The sequence below is a fragment of the Necator americanus genome, chromosome I (assembly GCF_031761385.1).
Source record: "Necator americanus strain Aroian chromosome I, whole genome shotgun sequence".
Classification (NCBI taxonomy): Eukaryota; Metazoa; Nematoda; class Chromadorea; order Rhabditida; family Ancylostomatidae; genus Necator; species Necator americanus.
This window is the reverse complement of record NC_087371.1, coordinates 11,260,483-11,280,991: the sequence shown is the minus strand read 5'-3', so window position 1 is coordinate 11,280,991 and position 20,509 is coordinate 11,260,483. Positions and strand designations below refer to the sequence as shown.

Sequence of the window (20,509 nt, the reverse complement as noted above, 5' to 3'; positions counted from 1 at the left end):
CTAAATCACTCGTGACTCGATAAGCAAAACTGAAAAATGTCAACATTTGAGCTACTCAACAAATAAGCTAGCTTTTGAACAGCTAATTGATAATTATCACTGTAATGGAGGCTATTGCACACAAATGTCACAAACTTAAATGGCAAGACTTAGGTACTAATCGTTCTGTTCTAAGACGTTCTACAAAAAAAATGACATTGTCCCAAGCTCTAAAATATAAAACATTACCAGAACGGGCACCATCCTATATAACATTGGCAAAGATTCTCATGTAATGTTGCTTGTTCGACCAATCGATCGATTTGTTCCTGTACATCTACTTCGCCGGTGCCAAACTCACTACCTAAAAACCTGGTGGATTAACGAATGACGAAAAAAAATGGACAAACCTTAGAAAATAGTAATATAAACAGAAAATGGAATTCTTATAATGGGAGATTGAAAAACTTTCTATCGATCTTTCTATCCAGCTTGTTCTCACCGAACTCTGCCTTTGGGTTCTCTCCTCTAGTAAATGGAGTTAAAGGTCTAGCTCATTGGGTTTTTTTTGGCGTTTTTGTATTTTTGTATTGGAGGAATACAAAAACGCTGAACAACCTCATAAATCTCATCTCAGATGATCATCCCAGATCTCAGATGAATCAAAAGCGTCGCGTTGACCAGTCGACACAACAACTACGAATGAGAGCTCTAGACCAGATTGGTGATCTTTCATGTCCTAACCACGGGTAAGGAACAGCGTGAATATATTCGCACGCAGAGATCCGTTATTTAGGGACCTCAAAACAGAGCAAGACAAAAACCGTGGGTTGAGTAGGAAATACAAATGCAGATTGCATTTGTATTTGCTACTCAACCCACGGTTTTTGTCTTGCTCTGTTTTGAGTCTGTAATATCGTGAAAAGGCGCAAGAACCCCTGCAATCACATCTTCAACATCACCGTTTTGCCTATTCTAAGAGAGAAATTCTGAGATTCTAAGAAAGAAAGCTGGGCGACTGGCCTACAGAAGTAGTATGCCCCCACTGTCTCCAGACACACTACTGAAAAGACGATGCACAGAGTTTTTCGTTTCGCGCAGAAGAAAGATAAGTGACCGAAGATTAGGGCACTTGCCAAGAAAGGTAAAACTAGATAGTCGTGACACTTGGTATAATATTAACGACGACGATGACAGAACACAAGGGCAACGATCGGTTGGCTTTCGCAAGAAATTAACAGCTAGTCGACACAATACTCAAATTTCTTCGTGAAACCTTTTAAAGTCTCCCAGTACGAAATCGAAATTGAAGTCTATCGCTGCGACAGCATTCGTACTGGCTTATCGAGTAGTACACATGAGACGCACAAATATAACAGTATTGTGTCTCTCGAACAAATCGAAGATGATGCAAAGGAGAACGGTGTTCATCAACCAACACAATCCGAGATTCAGAGGTAACACCTTGATAAGAGCAGAACACGAACTTCCGGAACGGAAGATTCTGTTTTATATGGTATTCATTATGTGTAGAAATAAATACATACTGCATCAGTGACACGTACCAAGAGACGAATTCCAATGGGGATTTAGTGACAGAAGAGTTGTTACGACATAAGACTGTACGAACCTGGCACTCCTCACTTTCGCTCATACTTAAGCACGTTTCCGTTTTCTGTTAGTAAAACAGAAAAACCCACCTGCTAACTTGTGCTTGATTCGATCAATAACACGTTCTCTAACAATACGAGGTGCTTCCTGTAACGTCTTTCTTCTGGTGACGTCATGCTTCTCACCGGGCACACGTTTTGTTCCTTAACAAAACGAAACTAGAAATAAGCAGCGTATCTTTATAAACTACAATAAATTAGGCAAACATGTAAACCTTCGAGTAATCGCCAGCTGATCACAGGATCGTATACAAAGGCTTCCAGAACAGCCAGTAAACTTTCGCGGTTGGCTCGTAGCAATCGCAGCACTCGTTCACAAGTGAATCGATAATTTCCTTCGATTCCCGTAACTTCCATAGCCTACACATGTGAACGAATAAGTAAATGAGTTGCAAAGGTGGAAGATTTTTCACCTTCACAAGCATTCGAGTCAGTCGGAATGGAATCTTTTCTGGGAATTTTTCTCTTGTCATAGCCACATCGAAACAATCGCCAAAATCAATGTGCACTATTTTACCCGTTAACCGATCCAGCATAAGATTCGACGGATGTCTGGAAATAGCTGTTATAGTCGTGTTAAAACGAGGTTCGGATCGTTTGACGTATTTTAGATATTCTAGCATCTCGTAACATACCGGTCACCTAGTCCCAAAATATACCCAACCATTGACATACACGCCATTGATCTCGTGTAGTTCGTACGCCGATCAAACCATACTTCAGAACTGGAAAACACTGGTAGAACAAACAGAAAAATTGATTTATTCGAAAATTTGATGTACCTGGGGCTTTTAAGCCAAAGAATCTGCTGAAGATCGTCTCCAGTTGTTGACGCAAGTGCTCTTTCGAAAAGTTGCACCTAAAGTTAGTGTATTAACAACTGTACAATTTGCAGCACAAAGTTTGACCTTAAGTTTGAGAGTTTCTCCGAGGAATAATTTGCAATCAGTTTCCATGTCTTTTATTGTAATTACTGTGGCTTCCAAACCCACAAAGTCCATCAACAACTACGATATCGTTTTAAAAAGTACCTTCTGCATAAGAGTTACTTGCTCAGTATCTTGCGCTAGTGACTGCATCACTTTATGCTCGAGCGAAAGAGACATCTAGAACAAAATATAAGAATAAGATGAAATATAGGAAAGAGAAGAGGAAAAAGCAACTAAAGCACATGGAAACAACCTTCTTTTTATCTCGGTAATCCCGCACCAGCGAATGTAATGTATCGCAGTCTGGCACCCACCCAATAAGACCAGAGTTGTGACTGAGCGCAACGATGGAGTACCTCTTTAATTTAACCTTTGTTTAAAAAATTCCATGGGGGAAACTTTGACGCATAATAAATGACAACTTCCAAGGACACACTTAACAACTGTTGCAATTACAAACGATCAACAAAAATAAAGACGTGACGTACACGAGCGATTCGAGTATAAACGCAAAGAAAATGGGTGTGGACAATTGGAACTTACTTGAATGGTGAGATTTCTTCTGCAAGTTTCAGCATTGTTAACTAGTAGGGTGTTGATCAGGCCAAACAACTGCATAACTCGTTCGTCTTGTCGCGGATCCTCATGACCTTTGAGCAAGAACGCGTATTCCCGTCCGTTGCTCCCTAAATTGCAGGAATATTATTGCTATGAGGAGACTAAATTACAGACCAACACAGCTTAGGCTCACCTCTTATAGTCATCTTCCTCGGTCGTTGTTTACTACTAATCACTTGCAGATGAGTGCCAATTGACGCAATGCCCACCACTGGCTGTGATGGATCATAGGTCCCGGGCACTGCTAGTTCCAAATCCTGAAGCGAACAGGAAAATTCGTCGTTTATAACCACAGTACGTCAACCAATAGCAAAATATGGAGCACAAAAACAAAGATTGAACATCCACATATTTTTGTCCAAAAAATTCTCTGATAATAACGCTTGAATAGCGTAACAACCTCACCTTCGCTCTCATCAACATCGGACTAATATAGTTCAGATCAAGTGATGTGAGCTGCCGTAATTGAGCGGTGATCTTTTTGAAGACCTGAACTTAGGCATAATTTAAACAAAGGAATTTCTTCCTCCTTCACAAGCAAACCTGGCAGTAAATCTCCCACGCTTGCGTCAACTCTTTTACATTCTCGGTCCGTTTAAAAGCTTGACAGAATTTATACGCATCGGAAAGTTCGCAGTAGTAAGTCTGAAAGGCTGTGAATGCTTAAAAGGGGGAAGAACGTTCAGATGAATTCGCATACCTGGTTGAACGATTGCTCTTTCAGCGTTGTCGGACCCTTCTCTATCATTTTGTGAACCGGTTCCAAAGTTTCCATCATCGCTACGGTATTTTTCTCCTTGACAATTCACAAAATAAACTAGAAAATCTCAAAAAAAAAAAAAACGGAGGAACAGCTTACTTGGAAATATTGCCGACTTGCTTCATCCAGAGCGTCGTGCCATTGCTCATGCCACAAAATTGCACATCGTACCAGCTCTTCTGACACCATGCTAGCCTATATCCAAAAAGTCACTTTGGAAAGTCTTACAAGGCAATTGCTGATTTACCTCTTCAACAAGCTTCGGATGCATTTCTGCCATTACTCCCAGCATTTCTTGAGCATTCTTTTGGCGATCCACATTCGATGACTTTGCTGCCACTGTTAGCGCATATACAAGGGCCTTAAAAGGACTAACATCTGGAAGATTGAAAACAAGCATTAAAAGAGCGCGCACTTGAGGTTTCATTTTTGATATCTCGAGAATCACTTGCTTGATTAGCGATGCCATCTTATCTCTGGAATCCAACCTCGCCATGAGCTGTGGAACCGCCTAAAGACCAAGCATAACGTGCAGCAGACAACTAGCACAACCTGTTCACCTCCAGCCATGTTTCTATTGGGAGTCCTTTGATATTTTCGCTCAACTGTTTGTACACTTCGTTGTATTCCCCATAATCAAACCAAAGCTGGAGAAGCCGTAACGTATCTTCCAGACGTGACCCTGAAGTACCGAACGTAATGTCGCTGTAGTAGTAGACGCATTAACTTAGTCCACCTGGAGCGAGCTGCAGAGCCCTTGTGAAGCATTTTACTGCTGAAACGGCATATGCAATATTTACAGGCACTGTTGGAGGCGGAGGCGTTGCCATTGGGGTATTGTGCATAGGCATTGGACTAAGCTGAGGAGGAATCATCTGCATTATTGGTCCTGGTGGAGCACCAGGAGGTGGAGGTGGACCGACGGGCATCAGTGGAACTCCTGAAAACTGCCACAAGCGGTGCGAAACGGGATAAACAGGGATCTGAAGACGCGAATACCTGTGGTGTTCACTGTGACTGGCAGCATAGGCTGCGGTGGCATCGGTTGCGGAGGAATTGGAGTCTGCTGTATCGGTGGACCAACTGGAGGCATCAGGCCCATGGCAGGCTGTGGAATTAGAGGTGGAGGAGTTGGATGCATAAGACGAGTATGAGGTGACCGAACAGCTGCTGCTACCGCTTGGGAAAGTTCTTTCTCACGCGACAAAGCAGAAAAATAGGCAGAAGCCAGTTTGTGCCATGCCTAAAAAATCAATTATTGGAAGTAATTCCATACATTTCTGCTCTTTAAGAGCACCCACCTTATGCCAGTCTTTGTCGTATTCTGTGGATCGTGCGTAGTGACGTATCACCTGCTCCGTTGTCGTCTTATCATCGGTCATTGACGAAGCGAAAACCGACCGATGAGGACTAGGTAAGGATGTGCTCCCATTTGTGGAAGGCGCGCTTTCAACCAGAATCTCAGTCCATTCTCCCAGTTTAAGGCAAGCCTGAAAGGAATATAATATGTACTAAAACGAAAGAACGGTGCTTGTAGAATCTACTCAAAATACGAAATACATAAAAGAAATGACGACACCACTGCGCAGGTGGCCCAATCTACCCCTGTCAAGCGAAAACTCGTTCAAAGCTAGAGAAGCGCCCACCTTGGCACACAGTCGTGCTGCTTCCGGTGTGTGATTCGGAGGTAAGCGATCCAAATGATTCACAAGTGCCTCTAATGTTCTAACGGCTTCGTTACGATAATCATCCATCCACAACTGTTTGCACAACGCCAATACCTAAAAACAAACACAATCATAGTTGTCGACGCATCAGGTACTAGCGTAATCTTGCCAGTTGGGGTTTGTCGCTCGGCGCTACAGGCGCTTTGTGCAGAGGTGCTCCGGGCTCTAGTCCAAGCAGCTCCCGGAGAACATCTCTGCACATCACGTGCTTTCCCTGTTTACGGCATAATGAAGAGAATTTCACTCTTAGCGGGTGCATCTCTTGAGGAGTTAGCACAAGAGATCTGCAACTGATCAATCTTTGAATGAAGCCATAAGATTGCTACACTTCGCTGCTAACCTAATCATAAGCAGCCTCTGCCAATGTTCGATATTCTGCCTACATCCTTGAAGACGCCTACTCCACAATAAAGCAATTCGTGCTTGTCGCTCAGGTCTCAGCTGAAACAACTCTTCCCTTAAATCTCGCCCAGAGGTGACATAAAAAAATTGTAGGACCTTGAACTCCATAGCTTCTTCTAGCTCAGCAAGTTGTTGAACACACACCATCGCTCCATAGGCTCTCTCATAGCTCTCACTGGCCATCGCTGTCAATTCTCCATCATACATGTCGCGCACCTAAGAAAAGGAAAGATATCTGAGATACAGTCGGGTGAAAACGACATGAATCACGAGTGTAGTTACGGTGCATTAGCGCGCGCGCTCGAAACGGCGCGGCGTAGGCAGCAGTTGCAACCGGGGTGGGACCGTCGCAAAATGCAGCGACGGGTGCCAGCAAGGCTTTCACCACTCTCCTAGCCGCTACGCTCCGCCGAAGCGCCTCGAAAGAAGCCGCGTGCGCAATTGCGTACGTGCTTCATGTCGTTTTGACCCTACTATACTGATTATAGAGTTCCGCCTACTTTTTCAATGTAATTCATCGCCACATCATATTCGTCTCTCTTAACAGCTAGAACCGCCCTCAGCATTGCTCCGTCTTGAGTGTTTTCGTTAACCTGAGCCACGTAATCTTCCATGGCCTGCCATTCTCCTAATAATTTGGTAGATAGAGACATACTGGCAACTTCTAAGCAGCTTTAACAGCGATATTCGTAAATGACACTTACCAACGGCCCACGCCCCTCGCGCAGCCATCACCGCAACCTTCTGGTCCTTCTTCTCAATTGTCCTCGCCCGCTCATTTAACTCACCCCATCGTCCCAGAGCTTCGAGGCACCTCATTTGATGGCTGACCATCTCATCAGACAATGGCTCTGGGTCGGTCTTGAACAAAACTACTATAGAGAGTCATTTCTGATAGCACCATTTGTTGTGAAATGTTAGATTCAAAAAAAAAAAAATCTTCCGAAGATAAGACATCCCTAAAGTGAACTAGGAAGCTTCACATAGTATCTCACCATATATGCCTCGAGTGCTTTCTCCCATTCATTCAGTTTTTCGTACCATCTCCCGAGCATCTGAAGAGACCAAGTGTTTATAAGAGACTATTACTAAATTATTATCACTCATAACTATGAACAAAACCCAAATCCGGACTTCAAAAAAAAACTTTTTCAATCAAAAGAATTAGTTCACAAAAGAATCCAGTGAATGTTAGCTACAGCCCACCGGTACCTCTTACAGTATTTTTTAGGAGAATATATAAAAGCAGGTCAACAAATGAGACGTGCAACCACACGCTCATTTTTCCCAATGATAGTATTAAAGCTTGAAATTCATTAGATTCACAGAACTTCTAACAAAGAATATTGACCTGTCATAAGATACTTGAATATAGTTAAATTCTGCACCCGCGCAAAGGATCAGGCATGCTCAACAATTTCACCCAAAGAACAGAAACTTAACACCTATAAAAGTACAAGGGCGGATACAGTGAGAATTTTACTTACAGGTATAACCATTTCATGTTGTTCAGCGTAACGTACGACCCCAGCAGCCTCTTCTTGCACATTAAGTTTATTCGCATACCTAAAAATAAGCATGCATTACAATATTTCCGCAATAGTCCACAAAATGATGAACAATGAACAAATATAAATTGAATTTTACAAAAATAAAGTACTTCGAAACTTCAACGTCAATTTCTTCAAAATTAGACCACAACTTGTTCATTATAATTTTCCTAACCTCTAACTCACGTTATTAATGCCTGACAATCCTCGGTCGTCAGACCACCATCGCCTCTGTTCAGATGTTTATGGATCTGCAGCTCCTTGTATCTCAAAGCTTTTGCGTACGCCTTGGTTTCCTCAGCACTCTTACCCAATCTATCGTAGGCGATTGGCAGAGGTCCCTATAAACAATCCAGACTAGAATTCGCCTAGAGATCCAGCAAAATTGTGTGGAAATAGAATTCGGAGTAGCAATGTCTTGTGTCAAAGATATACTCTTTCAGAGTGATCCATAAACTCAGCCAGATTCAAAATAGTTTGTATGACGTCCGGATGGTTGCTGGTTTCCAGAGCCTGAAAGAACATGATCGTATTTCTAGAAGGAATATAAAATGAGTGTACCCATTGCACATATCAGATCTAGGAAAGCTACAGCAATAGAGTGCTACTTACAGTTAACAGTGACCCTGTCAGCCGATCTTGTAACTCTTCAGTTAATTCTGTCCACACGGACATGAATGCCGCATTGAACAGATCTCTGAAAACAAATAGGAAGTAAAAAAGACTTGAAATAACATTTGTTGCGCTACAAACTTCGCCAGATGTTGATGCTGATCGCTTAAGGAGGCTGCTGCTCGAATCGCTGCCGAGCTTCCCGACTGAAATTTATCGACGATCAAATATGTAATAAATAATAACAAATAAATAATAATAAATATGTACAATCGGATCAAAACAGTATGAAACTCGGTGCAGTTACGTAAATGGCTGCGATTGAAGCGATGCGGTGGAACATAGCGGTTACGATCGAGGGAGCCCTTTTAGCACCAATCACCGCTGTAGTCCGCCGTGGCCTCACCTCGATCCCACCACCAGCTCCATCGCGCCGCGTCGAACGCATCCGCTTACGGAGCTGCACCGAGCTTCGTGTCGTTTCGACCTCACTATACCAGTAAACACACAAGAAACTTACCTTGATGAAAGCAACGCGCAATTTCACCAACCACTGAGCCCATTCCTCCTTTGACACCAATGACTCCACCGCCCACGCACGCACCACGGCCTACACATTTTCGAAAGTCTTGCAAGGATATTTATCAAACGAATGCAAAGTCCTCTCACATCAGTATTCAACCGTTGCTTATTAACCGTCCAGCTTAAGATCTGATCCATATTTTTCGCTGCTGACGGTGTAAATGTATGTGGTACGTTGATCCTTTCGGGAGGAACAGCACCAGTACCGCGTCGTTTCCCTGGTCGTTCAGCTGGATGCAGCATCGCCTGCTGTGCAGTTTCTAAAAACAAGATTTGAATTCCCCTCAAGTTTCTTGTCACTTTCGAAACAAAAAACTCACTTATGTACTTTTCGTAGGCCTCTCCAGAGTTCAGATTATACCTCCGTAAATTTGCATCGACGCTTCTTCGGAATACCTCGAAGTGTTTCCACATCTGAGAATATCCGTTTCATCTTATCAGAATAAAGGAATACAAAAAAAAGGTTGATATCATGCAAAGCTGCACAAATAAACAACTAACCTGGTTAACAATTTCAACAAGTAATTCAAGCAACTGTGGTTGAAGCGGCTGAACCGAGATTCCCCTTTGCCAAGTTTGCATCAAACGAGGAGCATAATCAGATAGATCGTCGCTGCGTGTTAGGTGGAGAACCGTATCTAAAAGATTGTGTTGGAGTATCCGATTTAAGCGGCGTTTCACAACAGAACAAAGTGCTTCGATGCCTAACGTTGCAGGTAATAGATGAAGAATTATCACGAGATTTAAAGTATAATTTAAGTACCAATTAACTAATTAAGTACCTAAGGCTGACTGTCTAACACCCATAGGAACTGCTGAATCATCTAATATCGACAGCACTGGCGGGAGCACTAAGTGCAAATGAGGGGTTAAACATCCGGACAACGATCGCACACAGGATAGAACCTTGAAAAAAAGCAAGTTCTGGCAATGACAAAAAAAAAACATTACATTTAGTTATAATTTTGAACGAACCTGAGCGGTTAGTTTCCTCTCCTCACTTCTATCAGTTTGTACAACCCGTAACAAATACGGTATGAGTTCGGGAATGTGAGGTGCGAATTCTTGTCCCAAGGCAGTTCCGATCTGCTCCAACACGCTGACTACAGTAACTTTTACTCCATGATCCTCACTCCATGCGTCCTGAAATGGTTCACTCGTCCGAAGTTTTATCTTGGGAAGCCAAACTTGTAAAGAAACCTACTGCAATTAGACTGAAGATTTGCTTCATGTACGGTTTCGCATGCACTTTTATAATAGCTACAAGACTGGCAACCTGTCGAAGGAAAAATTCGCGGTGCGATGGTCTTCCACGGTATGCTCGAGTTACTTCTATGAGCCGGGGTACTACCTGAAATTAATATTAAAAAGGTTGAAGTAATCGTACGACACTCTCTTTAAGGTCGACATATAGTCGGATCAAAACGACATGAATCACGAGTGTAGTTGCGGTGCACTTGCGTATGCGCTCGAAACGGCGCGGTGGAGGCAGTAGTTGGAACCAAGGTGGGACCGCCGCAACCTGCAGCGGTGGGTGGTGCCAGCAAGGGTTTCATCAGGCTCCTAGCCGCTGTGTATTTCACCATAGAGAGGTTAACAAAAATATAGCTAATATCAAAAAACGTTGGACATTTGAAGCATCCGTCTACCTGTTGCACATACTGCGGGAACGAATCGCCCAAACTTCGAAATATCGTTAACAGGGCCTGAGCAATTTCTTTGTAGGATTGTGTGAATGCTTCATCTTGAACCTGCAAGAAACCTCTCAGGCTATACGAGAATCAAAAAAAAGCAGCAAAGCTTACCATAACCATTAAATTAGCAATGGTTATAGCGGGATAAAATTCTTCTAATGTGCATCTCTCATAATTGTACCACTGGATAATATCTGAAAATCACAGGATAAGAAAAAAACTATGACATTTGAAACATTTATCACAACACCACGGTTAGCAAAAACACGGGCATACCCTGACGAGGATCAGCGGCGTCTCTAGCCATCGGTAACGATAAAGCTGTACTAATTGAAGTAGCTGACTGCACGGCTCCAGTAAACACCTGAGCAAGATCGTTTATAGGAGCACTTGAGTACAAATGATTATGTTTATACTACGCTGTAAATTAATTATCACATTCAAAAGTCTGAGATATTGATTTGCGTGTAACTGAATGAACTACAATTGATTAGACAAAAGGGATAGGTGAGGGGATAATTTGCAACAACCATAACACAGGATTCCTTCATACGCTGTACAAACGCATAAAAACACTTCAAAATACACCCTATCAATGAAACACATAAACAAAAGTAATATTATTGTATAATATCCAACTTTTTTAATGAGCACGAGCAACTTACCTTATGAGTGTACGGATCCAAAGCACCTAAGATGCCAAGTGTGCTGATTGCTTGTCGTCGCATCTTGGAGGACATTTCGGTTTTTAGTAGTCTGAAATGCGATGTTGAATTTACATCCTCATTCGCACTCTCTTGTAACCCTCACCTCAGAAGATCGTCTAGGAGATTTGGATAATCCTTATAAGGATCAACAACATAAGCAGTGGAACGAGCTATTCTACCTATGGTACGTAAAGCAGCCTAAAAGTCGATAGTTAATTCTTTGAAACACATTCATAAGGATCCATGTTAGATGGAGAATTACAGAGCTGGGCCCAATACATCACACATATCATCCAAAGAGATTTTTTGCAGTTTTGAACGCCATAAGTAACACTTATATAAAAACCAACCTCTCTTCTTTGCAAACTACTCGAGTCATTAATCAACTGCGTAAGTTTCTGGAAGAGCGGGTCAATGTTTCGGACAATTTCAGCTCCTCCTACGACACATAACTCCGAAATCGCATGCAGAACATGAACAGTCACATCGACGTGCTGCAAGTTATGAGTTTCTCACAGAGGAACAGCTATGAGATGAGAATTCTTAATCTATTACTTTCATTTCATTCCTCAACTTCGGAAGCAAGGCTTGAAGGAGAGGACCAAGGTAAGGACGCATGAATTTCGGGCTTTGTCGAGCTAACTGAGTTAAAAGTCGAGCGCTGTGTTGTTCTAGTCTAAAAATTGTAGAATTAGCATGGAAGTGTGCTTATTTTGTATGAAACTGAAAGTGCCTTACTTAGCTTGACCGCTGTTGGTCAACTGACTGAGTGTCTCTAGAAGCACACGCCTCATTCTTGGTAGGACCAAAGCAGGGTTCAGTTCAGACAAACGACCGAGGAGACATACGGCTGCCTGGGAAAACATAGGTTTTGGACATTTAAATGGTAGCAGTTTTAACTATAGTGACAAATATTTGAAGAAAATCGGAAATACCTCTTGCATTTCTAGCTTCTCATCATGCAAGCTCATAAACTGTAACTGAAGCATTTCAGGTTGCGCTAGATGGGAAAGAAAGGCACGATCTGCCTCGCAGAAGCATTCCAGCACGCATAGCCGAACTTCCAGTTCTAAAATCGCACACATGTGCATACATTTCTGGATTGCGAACTATAGTTCAAAAAAAAAGCTGCGTTCACAGTTGCTTCCTTGGCCAGGCGAGACAAAAGGAGCGGATAAATTTGGTTAAATTTTATAAACGAATACTTCTTTGAACTTTTCTTGTGGAAAAAAATACCAAATCAAAAAAAAAAGAAGTAAGGTTGGATTGAAGATATAAAAGGTAGGGTAAGGACAAAATAGCCCCACGTGTAAAAGTAAGTCCAAACTTACGAGGATCAACCACTCCTGCACTTACTAGACTCCTTAGCACGCCATGGATCAGAGCCAAAACCCACTGACGATGTTCCCTATGCACTTTCTCATATACCTGAACGATGAGCTCCGATATAAAAAGGAACACAACTCATATGAGAGCGTAACACTGTACCTTCACAAATGGCTTTGATATGGCAGTGCAACATCTCACAGCAGCAAGGCGCACAGCGACAGAGTCGCAAAGTAGGTATCCCTGATGTTATTCTTATCAAGTGAATATCAAGCAGCGTAATCTATCCGTTTTTACCTCGGAGATGTACTGCATAAACATTTCGAGGTAATGTCTTTGAAACTCAAACTCTCCGAGGGTATCCAATGCAAGCACTGTCAGCGCCACATTTGAAACCTAAATGAACTATCAAAATAGCTACAAGAAAGTGGCACAGCTAAGATAGAATGCCCCACCTGCAAGGTTTGAGTTGGTAGGACTGGTTTCTTCGGTGGATCAAGTTTGCTTGGTAAAACACATCCTAGAAATCCACGATTAAATTGCTGGTGAAAATTAAATTTCTCTAACCTACCTGTCAAAATCATGTACAATTCTTTCATAAGGCCATCCTGCACATCCATTTGCAAGACTGGGATGTATCTTACTACTTCATGCATCACAGAAGTAAGACCTAAATGAGCCCTAAATCATCCAAAATCTCCGGAAAATTCATTTTAAGGGAGCCAAACTAGCTGCCATACACACAAGACAATAAAAAAGTAGAAATGACTGTGACAGAAAGGAGCCTTAAACGACACGTATGCTACAGAATAACGCCAAAACCTACTTTGGACACCACCTCACCTTTTGTTAAACCTGTTTTGAAGAGCAGACTCAGAAGTTGCTTGATTTCATTCATTACTGTGGCCTTGTATGCCTTTACAAACAACGTTAAAAAGATGAAAACTGCTGGCTCAGGAGTTCTTTTCCTGAAAAAAAAATGTTCTCATGTCAGACTGCATCGAACTGACTTGAAAATGGACAAACATTGAAGAAGACGAGTAAAAGGATGGTTATTAGCGAAGCATTCAAGATGGAGACTAGCAAAGCAAGAATAAAACCAACTTCGACACTGCTGTATTCAACATTTCCGTCACGACCATCATCATCTGTCCTATACTACCTCGATATCGCTCTGGATTTTGAAGCATCAACAACCCCAGCGCTACCAAAGCATTACCGTTCTTTTGTACTCTAGAATTCTTATTATTGACTTCTCCGTGAACATAAACATCTCAAAGAATAAAGAAATAACGAGTGAAACGCCAGTCGCTTACATATTCTTTGCATGCTCAAACATAACTTTGCACAGAGATGGATCACATTGATCCCATGCTGAAAGCCGAGGGAAAAGTTCCAAAAGCGTTTGATGAACGGGAACCGAACGACCGCAGCTGAATGCCGCTGCTTTCGCATGACCGCAGATCTAGAGCACAAAAAAATAAAAGGGCTAATAAACATATTCAGAGGAATTACAAAGCTCAAGGTAAGAAACGAAGTCATGCCTTTTCAGACACTTCATTTATATGATGATTTAGCAGTAAAATAATTTGAACAAACCTCAGCAAAGTTGGTCATTACCAACGCGCGTGCGGTGCTACTTTCCACAGTATTGGCTACCCTGGAAATGAATCAAATCTGTCTTCTTTTATCAGCACCAGTCCGTCGTGCCGCGAATCTGACGTTGTGAGGGAACCGGTGGGAAAAGCTAGAGATGGAATTGTAGATTGCAGCATCCGGGGCGGTTCAGTTCATCTCTCCCTAATCGTCGTAAAAAAAAAAACGGCATGGGAGACGTGGTTTAATACGAGTTGCAACGCGCTACCCATATGCACGCACCGCGTTTACGAATGAGCGGTCGAAGATTGAAAAGGTCTTCACACCAGCCTACTCAAGTAAAACCAAAGAATAGGCTGCTGAGGTGACCGGAACGTGTACATAGAGAAGCGTTCTAACATCCCTCCTAGGAACAAAAGCGGTTTCACCGCCGTTTTCTACGACGATTAGGAGAGCGGAAATACCCCGGAGCCCGCAATCTACAACCCCACCTCTAGTTTTTCACGCTGGTTCCTTTACCAAGTCAGATTCGTAGCATGCTGTCTCTAATCTGTCTGAGACCTTTTATGCTTCCCTAACCTGGTGAAAATGTCTTCTATCTAATTAAAAAAAAATGATCCAACTTCGAAAACTGCACCTTGGTTGTGTTAACCATTCGATGGGCGTGGCTATTGAAGTTTCTGTTTGACGGATACCAAGTGCTTCAAGACGAGTCCTTTCATAGGTGGCGTCTGCTATACGAACTAACTCATTGAGAACCTTAAACATGTAAAGTTGATGGAAAAATCGAAAACAAGCGCATCTATATGTCGCACATCGATAATTTTTATTTTAAAGCGCAGGTTCTGTAATGAAACAGTGAAACTACACCATAACGCACCAAGAGCATCGAATGCGTCCGATCATCCTTCGGAAGATCGTTGATCTTCATAGTATTTAGCGCCTCCGCATAGCATTTCTGCAATTCCTCTTCTTTTCACGACAACATTTAATAATGGGACTCTGCATCCTACCGTGTACCACTCCGTTTTCAACTTCGCCTCTCTCTGCGAGGTAATGGTAAGGGCTGCGTGAAGGGCGTTTATGGATGCAATCCGAATTTGCGGCTTGAAATGTACATTTTAATGATCGGGGATATAGCAGAGCGAGGGCACGCCTTACCTTTGGATCTCTAATCACAGTGAAAATACTCTTGAAAAACACATTAGCTCGTAGGAAAAACGAAGTAGCGGTAAACATAGCGAGTTCCCGAGCCAACAGTACTGAAGCCAATCGTCGTTGCTCATTTCTTGTAGGCTCCTTAGGAGTGAAACGTAAGTTAATTAGATCATAAGCTGCTGCACATGATATTCAAACCTCAAGCCATTCCAAACACTGATCAAGACACTTTTCCACAAGTTCTGCAGCATAAGACTTGGAAGTCTGAAAGAAGAATGTTCACAGTTCACAGGAGTTGGTGTCTTCAATTAAATCAAACAGATAATCCTCTAATTAAAACATCCGCAAGATCAAAAAATCTGTCAGTTCACTTATGTCAATTGGATCCACTCAAAATTGTGTTTTAAACTGGTCCAATGAAACACTTTTGTTGAAAACAAATCAGTTCATTTTAAGAGATCTGGGAGCAAAATAAACCAACCCACGTTTTATCACTTCACTTGCACTTGCAGATTATACAACTGACAACGAAAACTTGACAAACTAAGTTTTCGAGAATCCTTTGAATGATAAAAAAAATAGCAATGAATAGAATCCGACTAGATCTATTCGAATTCGGAAATAAATAGCTTTGAAGCATCAAGAAAGAAAGAAATACAGTCCAGTAGAAGTGGGCCATATTCCCATTTTGCAGAAAATAAAATCCTCGTTTAAAATGTTTTTCAAAAGAAGTTTTCATTTTTTTCATTAAATGCCGGGAAAATAAGCGTAAGAGTGGTGATTGCAAAAAAACAGAGAATTTTAAGTAACGATTATCTAGTACATTCCAAACTGTGATAAACAAAGCCCATGACGACTTTTACTTCTACCATTTTAGCGTTTCAAAATCGTTCAATTTCAGTTTGTTTTATTCAGTTTTTCAGTTTGTTCAGTTTCTCATGAAATAAAATAACTAAACAAATAGACATTTTTGTGTGCTCATTTAGTGTAAGTCACGTCGCGGGAGAAGTTAAATTAGGAATAGCCACGTACGCTCCTAACACGAAAATATGTCGCTCCGCAAAGTCTTGAAGAGTTGTTTTTTTCCAATTCACCAAAACGAAAGAAAATTTTAACTTTCATCCATTACTTGATTACTACAACGAAGTCGAGTGAGTATTTTACCTCTGTTATAGCAATCAGACATTGAAAAAACAACAGTTGGAAGACACCATTAAAAGGACACGACAATCTTACCTGAATCAGGAATGCTAGTGCTCTGGTGGCTAACTCCATTCCGGCCTCATCCATATTTGGCATGGTGAGGACTTTTAGAAGGAAGTTAGCAAAACGGACCACTCGATTCGATTCACCATCGATTGACGTTTCTGCCAAGCACACTAAAACAAGCCATACTGTTGCTTTGTTGACTTCCAGATCAATGTCATCGTTTTAATGTTATTATCGCTATCCATCCTTAATGTTATAACTATTAAGTGACTGAAGGTGAAGGTGGATTACCATGTTTGAAAGGTTAATTGTTCAAAAAAAAAAAGAAATTCTAATGGAACCCTTTTCAACTTGATCGGCTTTCGGACCTAAGAGAACAATTCCTGGACATCAACAAATTAGTCATTTGCAGAGTATATCTCTTTATGATATCGATTCTTATGAGTCCTGCCTCCATAAGTATTACATCCAGAAACACTCCAACAAGCTGCGTCCATGAAAGCAAAAAAACTTCCTCTTCCCTTCCCATACTCCATATCACTACATAGAGTGGAGAAACAAGGATATTCACAACAGTTGTTTTTGTTCGCTCTGCAACTCGTCATTTGGAGAGAAGTTCAAAACAATCGATGAAGTGTAGCAGTGACTTAAATGAACTCAAGAAAACAAACAAATAGTTTGAAATATGAAAAACACCAGATGTTAACATTTAAAAAAACTGAAAAATGTAACACTGAATGTCATTTAAATAATAGCCGCTCACCAATCAAGAAAATTCCAGCTTTTTTCTCGTCCAAATCCGGGCTATATATACATTCATGAACGGCGCTCTGAAAGGCAAAAGTATGACATTCCGAAATTTCAGATTGAACTGAAAAAAAACCAAGCGGGAGCGATTAAGTTTCGAACTTAAATTCTTCCAGTTGTCGAATGTGTTGAAATGACTGGGAAAATCAGCTCACCTGATCACTTTTAGTGTCAAGGAATGAGATGAACTCTTGCATGTACTCAGGAGCCTCATCTTTGAGCTCGCCGGCTACAAACCTAGAAAAAGAAACGGCTCTAGTTCTTCCATTTGTGAGTCTATTATTTGTACTAGAATCTGCAGAACAAACAAAAACAGAACGCATAACAAAACTTTGTAATGCTATATATGGAGCTTTCTCGTTGAAAAAGAGGGGCTTATCCAAAGCATTATAACGTAATAATACCTACTTGAACAACTCCTTAGCAGTTTTCACCCGTTTCTCGTCGTTCTTCGTCTTCAAGCCGGCTAGGAATGCCCCAGCTGCTGCGCGAGCATTCGCATCCCGCGATTTATCGCGTTCAACGTCCATTGCTTATAACAACCATCTACACATATCTCCATTAACAACGTAAAAAAGAGGGATATTTACTTGTAACTGCGATGAAGCAAAGAAAACACAAGAAAAAGGAAAAAAATATGTACGATTCCAAAGGCTTATGGAACTGTTCGGCAGTTGTCACCTCCAAAGTAGTAAACTTATTGATAGGAATGCAAAAGAGCGAGTTGAAGTACTATCTTGAAAAGCAAATATTCCCGAATGGTTTAAATGGGTCCAAAACTCACGGCAAGTGAAAGCAGAGAGATAAGCAAATCTCCAGTACAACATTCCAAACAACAAGGGTTAAACAGCGGACAGTAGGTATAAGAGGTTGCTTGAGCTCCTTTTTTCAAAAATTGCACACTTTAATAGGGGTCTTTCTAGGGTGGTGTATGAGCCACTGCGAAGGTAAATGCTCTCACTTAGTTTGAAGTGTGAGATGAAAATATAGTAGACAGAAAAGCAACGAAGAAAGAGACTTCAACCGTTCAAAGGGAGATGGAGGAGTAACGTGCATCTGCATACTTTTCTGGGATAAAAGTACAGAAATTGAGAAGACAAACAAATAAATATTGGTTGAAAGATAAAACCACTACTTTTCGCCTGTGAATTGATTATTGACACGCTCAGGTCTCCTTCACACTTTCTAAATAATACTGGACTAGAAATCGTTTACGTCTTCTGACGATCGATCAGTTAACGAGGCTGCAAAAGTTCAAAAAAAAAAAGACGTGGCAAGAAGTTAAACTGCTTAGCGTTCTCAATCTTCTTACTATTGGGCACCGTGTTCGATTCGAAAAGAATCGCGGAGATTTATTAATGTGCAGGTAGCCTGTAAAGGACTTGTAAACGGTGAGTTCAGTGTCCTCATCTTTCCGAACAAATGTGGTACCAAATTATCGAATCTCGAGAAATGAAAGGTCTGGTCGTTTTTTTTTGCCACCAACCGCGCGGGCGGGCGCTATAGGAAAATCAGAAATCGTAGCTGCTGTCAACTATCCTAACATCATTGAACGTGGAAGCTCATCCAATACGAGTCCTCACGAGTGTCTCGTTGACAAAGGAAGGTTGAACCACTTTTGCAATCTGTCAGCAAAATGTCAATGGTACCATGAAATTATATGTGCTATTGGCGCTGCGTACACGAGTTTGATTGCACGTGGTGATCCTGCTTAATGCAATCAGGGATTCGACTGTTCACTCTGAAATGTTCGAGCAATAAATGGTCCAATAAGAACAAACTAAGACTTGGTGCAAGTCCGACTGAATTTAGCGGGGTTAAGAGTCTCATCTCGAGCGCAGGCGTCGCGGTCGCAATTGCACTGGGATTCAGGTCATTTTGACCCCTCTGTTGTAGTGTTACGTGCCCCATGTTTCCTGAATATTGGAAAAAAAGGAGGGTGGACCTCAGCAGCTTGCTAAAATCGCACAAACCGTCGCTTCCTGAACCTAAGGATGTCGATATGCACAGTACATCGGTACCCACCAACCGAATCAGAGGTTCGGACCAATACCCATGAAAGTCTGGTGCTGGGATGCTAAGATCTTTTCCTCCGTCTGGAATTATTGAACTGACGATAATCGCATTTCCAATATAGAATCTAAAAGTTTTCAATTGGGAGAAGAATGATTGAATCTTGAGGCGGTACTCGAAACCAATTCAGTTATAGTATGGTCAAAACAACTTGAAGCACGGTGCAGTTGCGTAAGCGGTTGCGCTCGAAGCGGTGCGGTGTAGCGTAGCGGTTGGGATCGAAGGAGGCCCTTACTAGCACCATTCTTTGCTGCAGTTCGCGGTGGTCCCACATCGATTCAACGCTAGCTTCTACCGCACTGCTTCGAGCGCAGCCGCTTACGCAGCTGCACCGCGCTTCATGTCGTTTTGACGCTACTATACTTTTCCTGTATTTCCAACTCGCTTTCGACTTGCTTCACCGAGAAAGTCTTCGCCATTATCTTCGCGCGCATGCAATCCAAGGAAGTTCGAGGGCCCGAGGACACAAATCAACAAAATAAACTTCTGTGCTTCCAACACCAGCCGGATGTATTTCATTGTTTGAAGTGGTGACTGGAGAAATACAAAAGGAATTGACAGATTCCTTTCTTTTCAATTTCCTTATACTTTAATTTATTTTATGTTTGTATGTATAACATCTCTTTAGCCTTATCATGCGAAGAACAGTCCTGGAGCAGTCGCGATATCTCGGCAATGAACTGCAAAATGCTGATAATCTTGTTTCAAAGCCTGTCGCAGCGTCTACGAACTACGTCTCCGACTAGGTAAGTGCGAGCGATGGATCTCTTGGAGACCTTCGACGCTAATCAGGGCGAATTCACACATGAGATCTGTTATTGTATTCTTATTCTATGCTTAAAAACTAGCAACTACCAGAGGGATATCCAGCAAAGATGCACTGAAACTGTTCGGCTCTGTTCGACCTCTCATGACATCTGATCAGACGAGTTGACAACACCTTTTACTTTCCTGGCAACAAACTCAACTTGGACACTTGGGAAGGATAGCCGAATTGGAAAAGGTCGTCCGACTAAAAGCAGAAATTCCGTTTTGTAAAAGGTGAAAAAAAGGTGTGGGGACATAAGGCGTCGATAAGCAGTTCAGGCCAGGCATCAGGTTTCGCAGGAT

General features: G+C 41.8%; 1 protein-coding gene across 1 annotated transcript; it reads right to left on the bottom strand.

Annotated features, from left to right (window-relative positions):
- Positions 1–224: 224 nt before the first annotated feature.
- RB195_005155 (uncharacterized protein) lies at positions 225–17,856 on the bottom strand (the record flags this gene model as incomplete). The annotated part of the gene is made up of 66 exons (XM_064177484.1): positions 225–343; positions 1,680–1,793; positions 1,865–2,009; positions 2,063–2,201; positions 2,285–2,374; positions 2,432–2,508; positions 2,681–2,755; positions 2,832–2,936; positions 3,122–3,264; positions 3,330–3,453; positions 3,602–3,685; positions 3,740–3,841; positions 3,897–3,992; positions 4,056–4,151; positions 4,204–4,317; positions 4,372–4,467; positions 4,517–4,638; positions 4,693–4,896; positions 4,956–5,199; positions 5,258–5,446; positions 5,603–5,737; positions 5,793–5,967; positions 6,024–6,124; positions 6,182–6,301; positions 6,586–6,713; positions 6,790–6,946; positions 7,081–7,140; positions 7,573–7,651; positions 7,822–7,976; positions 8,071–8,148; positions 8,248–8,332; positions 8,389–8,453; positions 8,768–8,857; positions 8,917–9,089; positions 9,150–9,243; positions 9,331–9,467; positions 9,612–9,735; positions 9,805–9,972; positions 10,034–10,180; positions 10,479–10,580; positions 10,635–10,717; positions 10,800–10,887; positions 11,189–11,279; positions 11,334–11,428; positions 11,581–11,724; positions 11,786–11,906; positions 11,969–12,084; positions 12,166–12,299; positions 12,562–12,658; positions 12,719–12,799; positions 12,854–12,952; positions 13,012–13,076; positions 13,128–13,226; positions 13,400–13,524; positions 13,661–13,789; positions 13,873–14,021; positions 14,156–14,216; positions 14,790–14,911; positions 15,033–15,110; positions 15,166–15,258; positions 15,314–15,451; positions 15,509–15,574; positions 16,547–16,689; positions 17,283–17,349; positions 17,482–17,563; positions 17,735–17,856. The coding sequence occupies 66 exons, from the start codon at positions 17,854–17,856 to the stop codon at positions 225–227; spliced, it is 7,539 nt and encodes a 2,512-aa protein (XP_064034609.1).
- Between the last annotated feature and the right edge of the window lie 2,653 nt (positions 17,857–20,509).